The 8,981-nt window shown below is 41.5% G+C and overlaps 1 protein-coding gene across 3 annotated transcripts in view; it reads right to left on the bottom strand.

Moving 5' to 3' along the window:
• Positions 1-216: 216 nt before the first annotated feature.
• EFEMP1 (EGF containing fibulin extracellular matrix protein 1) overlaps positions 217-8,981 on the bottom strand; it is a 51,065-nt gene continuing 42,300 nt past the window's right edge. For 2 of the 3 annotated variants that reach the window (XM_015856797.1, XM_015856798.2), the window contains 4 exons: positions 7,813-7,932; positions 3,598-3,721; positions 3,284-3,479; positions 217-1,407 (listed from right to left, as the gene is read on the bottom strand). In XM_015856797.1, the coding sequence (XP_015712283.1) occupies positions 1,249-1,407; positions 3,284-3,479; positions 3,598-3,721; positions 7,813-7,932 (599 nt within the window). In that variant the 3' untranslated portion in view covers positions 217-1,248. The remainder of the gene's footprint in view (positions 1,408-3,283; positions 3,480-3,597; positions 3,722-7,812; positions 7,933-8,981) is intronic. The other variant, XM_015856799.1, reaches the window with a different exon arrangement.

Genomic DNA, 8,981 nt, shown 5'->3' with positions numbered 1-8,981 from the left:
AGAAACCAGCAACTAACGTGTTGGTATGACAGTTTAAAATGTCAGCAGTACTTGGTAGGTAATGACTGTCCTTCCACAAATGGTGTTACTAGTTGGCCAGGAACTAATGCTCTATGACCTGATGTCTTCTGTGCCACTCTGTCTATAGAACTCACAGTAGTGAGCATTCAGCCCTGTAAGGTGTGCTAGGACTTTCTCAAGGAAGACTAAATGCACTGTGGTAAGAGAACTTTATTAAAAATTTTGTACATCAAAGGATTAACTGCTACATTTTAAACAAGAAATAAGATTTTACATATTACAAAAGATGCTATTAGTTCTTGAACTAGAAATAAATTTTCTGCACACTGTACATGACGCATCTGAGTTTTAAGAGCAAGAACAGGACAGTGCTTGAAAATGGATGATATAACTTAACAAGCAAATACGCTTAGTTTGTAGTACACAACACGTCTGGAAAAACAGCACACCAACCTCTGTCTGAAAATGCTGCATCCCTCTGACCAGTAACAACCGGCCGCGTTCTTGGGACAAGATGTGTGCCCAGCACGGCTATTTTCTGTTTGGGGTCTGTCTTTGTAGGAGAAATGTTCTTACAATGGCCTGTTTCTCTCGGAGAGAGCAGAATGTTATTCCATGGTATGGTCAACGCAATCTGCATGTGAAAACCTGATGCAAAACACTTCTCACAATGCAACTTTACCCCCCAACCCAGACCAGAAAAAAAGAGTGATAGCACAACATAAATGCCTACAGGAATAGATTCTTATTAACTGTTATCTTTTGTTATAAAGTTAGTTACAAAGAAATATATTTAGCTTATCAGAGAACCATTACTTTGCATATCATTCATAATACAATTCTTTGCTTTTGAGATTGTCAGTGTAGCTGCATTAGAATTTTAAACAAGAACAGTTCAGGATCACCTCTGAATTGTGTGACCTATTTGGCTATGAAGGGTGCGTGAAGTTTTACAGGCTAGAATGAACATACAGTTCTCATACAAAAGTACTATGCATCTAGGCATAAAAAGGTTTAAATCTTTATACAGAAAGTGACAATGCCCATGTTATACTATGGAACACATCTACTAATTCTGAATTACAGGTGTAATGTGTGGGTTATCAACTTACTAAACAAATATATATTAAAAAAAAGAGTAAAATCTATAAATAAAATAGTAAGTGCTTTCTTTAAGATAATATTCTTTGGCTGCTTTAAGTGCCAATGAAGGGTTACTGAAAACCACTAAAATGCATAAGGTCCCACTATGATTGTTAATCTTAACACTGAGCTTGTACGGTAATTCAAACTGTTGACTGTTAGCATCTCCAGATCCACAATGTGTTCTCTTGGCCCCGATAGCGATTTCACCAGTACCAGCATTGCACTTACGGCGCTTGTTTGCTGAAAGAAGGGAAAAACAAAGTTCAATTCAGTCAGATCTTAAGCGATTCTCTAGCTGTGTCAGGGGACTGCTTGTGTTACTACACCATAAAATGCTCTGCCTCAGCACGGAGATTCACAATGCAAGTATTATTTAAACACTTCTAAATGGCCATGACTAATCTCACACCTGGCCTTGCTGGAGGGAAAGCTTTACCTGACTGGGGCTTGGAGGAATAAACTGCGCTACAAAATCTGTTCCTGGTTATGCTGACTCCCCTAAAGGACCTGGACAGCGGTAGTCTGTCCCAGGATGGTTTTTGTTTTATCTCCGTCTATCAGCTTTTAAGATACATGAAGAATAAGTAGAGATACCTAATGTATTTAACAGTGATGTGGCTTATTCAGTGGAGGGAAATTGCACTATGGCTCATACTTCAGGAGAGTCTGTGTACCCCATAAACACGGAGTTCTTGCAGCTAGCCTGCCCCGCTGCCTCCTGCTCCACCCCAGAGTTCCTTCCAGGCTGGGGTCTTGCTGATTGGGAATGAGACATTGATGACCCAACCGAAAGGTGGCATGCCACTAGAATGGTGAAACGCTTCCTAATTTACAGATGGTAAAGGGAGGAAACTCATCCCTCCCTCTACCTATTGTATTTTGCTCCCCATGTGAACGAGGTAGGTTAGACAAATGAATCCATGTGCTGCATCAGAGACCTATTGCAGTCTTCACTGAAATGATAGGAATAATTTCTAAGAGAGAGCTGACCCTCTGGCAGGAATAAACACGTGCTTCCTTATTTAAGGTCTGTGATTTCTTGTTGGGTGGCAACAGAAGACTGGAGCTCAGTTTCAAAGTCAATCTGCAGACTAGACTGGAGTCTTTCCTTACCTAAAATGAACTCATCCTTAAGAGCTGTCCATTTTTTTTTTCCTTTTCTTAAAACAACAGTGAATACTTTGGGGGCAGGTATGGGTTTTTGATGTGTAATAAATCCAGGAAATAGCACTGAATTATAGGTATACCAGATTAAGTGAGGCACAAGTGAGGAGATGCTTGTTCCTATCTTGATGTAAACAGGCAACACTGTATTAGTATTCTTCTGTATTATTAGAACACCCTAATCCTCATATTTTAAGAAAAATAAATGAAAATGTTCTAATTAATAACGTTCTGGCTTGTTTTCAGTGCCGATGCTTTTTTACTGAGCATAAAGCCACACATAATGGAAAAAGGATTTTCCAGGAATTTATACATATTAAATGCCCAAAAAAGAAAAAAAGAAAAAAATCAGATTACTTTCAAAAAGGAATCTTAAAGTAGATGTTGGTTTCATTCATCTGTAATCTACTTGAATGCATTACACCAACAGGAAATACTGCTGTCCTAAGTCATTTAAACTTCTGTGGTTTTCTGAAATACTTGCAGCAGTGTGAGAAAAAAAGTATCCCTCAACACAGACTTTCCTGCACATTAGAATTTCTCTCTCAGAATCAGAGCCTCATCCTGAGCTATTTCCTGACTTAATTTCTTTTGTGGAGAAAAAGAATGCTCGCTAAATGCCTTCTGCATCTTTTACGGTTCCCTTCTAAATATATACCGGTGGGATGTCAGAGACTGAAAAGTTCAAAGAGGCAGTTTGAGTTCTGTGTGAGTATCACTTGCTAAATGTTCATGGAGGTTACTTGTGCTGCAGTCACATGAACTGTTTGATTCTCAGTTTATACAGCTGTTGGGCAGAGCAGGTAAAGGCTTGAAATGTGTAAAGCAAGCACACTTAACAAGGAGCTATTAAAAAGCTGATGAACTGTGTATGCTATGATACTGCTCTTACAGGAACACCGTAACACCCTGGCAGCACTAGAGGTTCATAACCCGCTCTACCAATACTCACTCTCAGGTAAAATTCTCCATTTTCATTTCCTGACTTGATCCGGAATGTGTTAATAGTATTAGGATAAATAGTGGTTGCCTGAATCTGGAAGATATCGGAAGGCACTGTTCTGTCTGAACGGATGCTCATATATTTGTACACAACGGAGTAGGGCAGCTCTCGGCAGATGGTGTTTGATACGGGGCAGACACAGCGGCTGAAAAACAAAAATGGATGACTTCGATAGTAGCAGACAAACAGTACTTGCTTTCTGCCAAATTTGGTCACGCTGCCTGATGTGGATAACCCTAAAAAAGTGTCTGTCTTTCTCTTACTTCTCAGATGTGAGGACATAGGGCTCTTGACAAGGATTTATCGGGTAACAACGAAATCCTCCATGGTAATTCCAGCAAATTTCATCCTCTCTGCATTCATTAGTAGTCTCACACTCATTTATGTCTAGGGGGAAGGAAAAGGAACAGTCAAAGCAGATTAAATGAGTTTGATACAAAAACACACAAATCAACAACCACCAAACAAGCCACCTATTTTCTGTTGAAACTCAAGATTTCTGTTCTCTTTGCCTGCTTTCCTGGAGACTGGCTACAAAGCATTTTCTGATGCAGACATGGAACATATTTGTTAAATGTATGTTAATTCTAAACATTTTTTGTTGACCAAAGAAACACGGGAGTCATACTATCTATAATTCAGCTGTAGAAACACTGAATTTCCAAGTTAGCAACGAATCATTTTCCAGCATAAGACATCTTAAAGGAAGAAGATCGAGGCTTTTTGCAGGACCTCACTTCTAATCGGCTGGTTTTCATGGCCTGGCTAAAATGCCCAGTAAATGGTTACATTTCAACAGAAATAGCTCTGAAATTAACCCAGCCTCAAAAAGGGGCCATTCAAATAAATAGAACCTCTTTGAAGATACAGGTCTTTTTTATTTTAAAGATGATCCAACTGCCCAAGATGCTCTTAGAAATGAAAAGAAATTCCAGTATGAAAGAGAGATGGATGCCCGGTATGGTGCAAGGGCACAGACAGATGGACAGCCCTGTCCTGGGGTCCAGCTAGGGGAAGAAGATAAGAAGGCTTCCCACCTGACAAAGGGTGAACATGTGCAGGGTGAAGGAGACTGGAACACTGTCTCTGCTAGGGGTAAAAGAAGAAGACTCCTCCTTGCTCCTGAAGTCCCACTAGCCAATAGATTTCAGACTGGTATGGGAGAAAGAAGAAGGTATGAATGGTGGCTGAGAACCAGAAGGAGGTGATCACATTAAGAAGGTCCAACTGAGGACCTGAGTCACAACCAGTGCTACTAAAAAAAGGCAAAGGGTCTTAGCAATTGGAGATTCTTTGCTGAGAGGCACTGAGGCACCCATCTGCTGTCCAGATAACCTCTCCGGAGGTTTGCTGCCTTCTGGGGGCTCGCATTCGGGACATCATGAAGACGATGCTGACTATAATAAAAGTAGAGAACCACTATCTCCTCCTGGTCTTTCAAGCTAGGTCACACAAGGCTGTGACCAGGAAATTAAAAAATATCAAAAAAGACTTTATGTCCCTTGGGAAGATGTTGAAGGGATCAGGAGTGCAGGTAGTGTTCTCCTTAGTCCTCCCAGCTGGAAACTGGGATCCAGGCAGAAAAAACAGACCACTTGAATAAATGGCTGTGTGAGTGGCGTCATATCAAAGGCTGTGGATTCTATGATCTAAGATGCACCTTTGCCAAACCAGGAATGTTGACGTGGGATGGTACACATCTAACCAGGAGGGTGAGGACATATTTGGGAGCAAGCTGGCTGGGTTCATCTCCAGAGCTTTAAGCTAGAGCTGCTGGGGGAGGAGGTGTCTGCTGGGTGACCAAGAACTAGTGAACACTGTCGGTTTAGGAAGCTGTGGGGGAAAAACTCAGATTTGTCCTGGAGGTTTGTGGGAGGGCTTCTCTAGGAAGGCAGTGAGTCTGAAAACCCAGCTGAAGTGCCTCTAAACCAATGCAAGCAACCTGGGAAATAAGCAGGAGGAGTTGAAACCATGTGCACTTGGAAAACTACGATCTTATTGCTAACATGGAAACATGGTGGCATATCTGCATAACTGGAATACTCAATACATTGAGGGCTACGAGCTTTTTACAAGCGATAGGCAAGTTAAGTGGGGTCAGAAGGGACAGGCCAAGGAGAGTGCGCCTCCTCTGATAAATGAGAAAGGAGAACTGGCTACAAGAGACATGGAGAGTACTGAGGTACTCAATGAGTCCTTTGCTTTACTGGCAGCCAGGATTCTCATATTTCTCCCATCCCTGAAACTCTTAGTTGGAACTGGGGACACAAAATCACCCCCACTGTAAGGGCAGAATAAGTCTGAGAGTGCCTCATTGACTGGATGTGTACAAGTCTATGGGGCTGGACGACATGCATCCCAGGACACAAAGGGAAAAAAAGGAAAAATAAGGTGTTCTGAGGCAGCCAACGTGGCTTCATCAAGAGGAGGTCATGCCTGACCAATCTGCTGGTCTTCAATATTGGAATGATGGCATCAGTGGACAAAAGAAGGGCAACTGATGTCATCGACCAGGACTTGTGAAAGGCCTTTGACATGGTCCCCCACCACATACTTATCTCTAAGCTGGACACATACAGATTTGAATGGTGGACTATTTAATGAATATGGAATTAGTTGGAAGACTGCAGCCAGGATGTTGTGGTCAATGGTTCTATGCCCAGGTAGAGGCCAGTGTCTGGCAGTGTCACCCAGTGGTCTGTCTTAGGACCAGTACTCTTAAACATCTTTATTGGTGACACATATGATGGGATCGAGTGCACCCTGAGCAAGTGACACCAAGCTGAGTGGTACAGTTGATACAGCAGAAGGAAGGGATGCCATCCAGAGAGACCTTGATGAACTTGAAAGGTGGGCCTCAAAAGGAGGTTCGACAAAGCAACGTACAAGATTTTGTGCTTGAGCTGGAGTAATCCCAGATATATATACAGACTGATAGAAGAACTTGAGAGGAGCCTTGCTGAGAAGGACTTATAGGTCCTGGTAAATGAAAAGCTGAGCATGGGCCATCAGCATGCTCTTGTAGCTCAGAAGACAAGTGATATCCTGGGCTGCATCAGAAGAGGTAGGTGGCCAGGTGGGTAAGGCAGGTGATTGCCCCTCTCTACTCTGCCCTTGTGAGGCCCCATCTGCAGTACTGTATCTGAAGGAAAAATGCTGAGCTTTTGAACAGATGATCTGAGGGCTGGAGCACCTCTCCTAAGAAGACAGGCAGAGGGAGGTGGGCTTGTTCAGCTTGGAGAAGAAAAGGCTCCAGGGAGATCTCATTGCTGGAGGAGAGTTAGAAGTTAAAGGGAGACTGTAAACATGAGGGAAGGAAACTTTTTATATGGGTAGATAGTGATAAGACAAGGGGGGAATGGTTTTAAATTAAAGAAAGGAAGATTTAGATTAGATGTTGGGGGAGGTTTTTCACTGAGGGGGTGGGGAAATGCTGGCACAGGCTGCCCAGAGAGGCTGTGGATGCCCCATCCCTGGAAGTTTTCAAGGCAAGGTTGGATGGGGCCCTGAGTAACCTGGTCTAGTGCTTCATGTAGTGGCTGGCAACCCTGCCTGCAGCAGGGGAAGGTTGGAACTTCGTGGTCCTTGAGGTCCCTTTCAACCCCAGCCATTCTATGATTCTCTGAAATTAGACTGAACCCTAGAACAAAACAATAAGAACAGAACAGAAAAAAAAACAACAACCCACCACCTTACAGCCTTTTCATAAATTTGAGTTCTTTCCCTCACCCCCTTCTGACAATTAACACAACTATTTCTACAAATAAAGTCTGTTAAATCAGGTTCAGGGTTACAAAGGTAACAATTCCTGCATTCTTCAGTATTTTGGAAGGAACTGCAAATAATAAATATGGAGCCTATGAGAAAAACAAACTGTAAAACTATAATCCTAGTGATGTGGCAGCACCGAACCAGAACTGAAACACAGACCAGGACATTTATTTTCTAAACATAAAACCAGATGTTCGAAGTTCCTGTTTATTTTTTAATTTTTTTATTTTATTATTATTATTTTTTTGTTTGTTTTTTGTTTTTTTCCTTCTGTCTGTTATCAGAACTTGTCTTTCATTTTTGTTCTGGCTGCACTTAGGAACCTCTATAAAAAGAAACATGGTTTAAATGGTTTAAAGCAATGCCTTGTGCCTGTCATAAATGGCCTTTTTTTTTTTTTTTTTTGCAGATATCTATCTCTGGAACTTAGATTCACCACCTGGACATCCAAAAATCAGTTTTACCTCAGAGCTGCAAAAATTGAATTGTTTTTCCTAAGCACCCGAGGAATTTAGAGTTGAGCTGAAGGATCCACATTAAAAGAACATCAAATATACAATCAGTCATCAAGTGCATCAACGTATCGTTTGTAAGCATGATTACGCTGCCATAAAACATAAATACTTAGACAGCAAGCATTCTTAGCCTTGTGAGAAGCAATGTTACTAACAATGCAGAATGGGTAGTGCTAGGATAGAGGCACTTACCTTGACATGTTCTGCCTCCTACTACCTGGTAACCTTCAGGGCAGACGCAGGAGAATTTTCCTGGTTCATTCACACACTGATACTGACATATATAACTTGACGTTCTGCATTCATCAGTATCTGCAGAGAGCAGAACTTTGGGTTATTTTTTTTTTGATACCTACCTTTCCACAGGACTAAATACAACAGCTAGTTGATGTTTCTGAGAGAAGAAACAGTGAAGCTGTTTTAAAGAATAAGTTCTCAAGGACTCTGAAATGACTTAACACCTTGAAGCTGTAAACTGAAGGTCTAGTTGTACTTGTTACTCACTCTCAAAGCTGAGAAACACATTTCTTTGAGGAAGCTAAAGTAAGACTTCAGAAGTAGTTTGGGAAAACAGGAGTGAGAATCTGCAGTTCTTCTATTCTAGAAAATGGCTGCTTCCACAAAAAGCAAATACGAGATAAGCTAGCATAGCAAAAACTGTTGCCTTCATATTTGTGTGCTACCCTAATGGAGCATTCTTTTGGGGAAGAGTGTAAGGCCTCTTTTTTGTCTTCAAATAATATTTGAGATATACCATTTCTTTTTCTTTTTAATCCTTGTGTAACCATCAGCCCCTTGCCAGAGAGCTGTACCATGAAACTGATTTAAACACTGTATGTCATTGCCCAGAAACGAAATTAAACCAACAAAAACTAGGGAATGGCTTGGAAAACACTGTAACACCCACCCAGTACCTCAGATTTGAGCCCAGCTCTCGACTTTTGTCAGGGATTATCCTGAAGGCTGCATACTTGCTGCTCCCTGCTCTGTTCGCTTGCAAGTAAGATTAAGCTTAAGAAGCTTGGAGAGGAACCATCTGTAATAGCTCTGCTGGCTTGTTTAGGAGGGCAGTGGTAAACCAAAAAGACCTCTTTGGCTCACAGACTGGTAGAAGGGATATGGGCTTTAAGGGTGAGATCATCCTGTGTCCAAAAGGAAATTAGAGGACCCCTGTGGAGGCTCTGGCAGAGGAAATAAAGTGTTGATTGTATAATCATCAGGAGACATGCTGTTTGTATACACAGGCTTGAAAGCGCCTCAAAAGCCCAATTGTTGTTTCCCTACAATCAAAAATTTAAGGATTTTCTTTTCTGAGGAACCTAACAGAACTCAGAATTTCAATTGTTTTTTGGTTTTCATTC

Source organism: Coturnix japonica, chromosome 3, assembly GCF_001577835.2.
Source record: "Coturnix japonica isolate 7356 chromosome 3, Coturnix japonica 2.1, whole genome shotgun sequence".
In the NCBI taxonomy this organism is placed as follows: Eukaryota; Metazoa; Chordata; class Aves; order Galliformes; family Phasianidae; genus Coturnix; species Coturnix japonica.
This window is presented reverse-complemented; position numbering and strand designations above follow the sequence as displayed.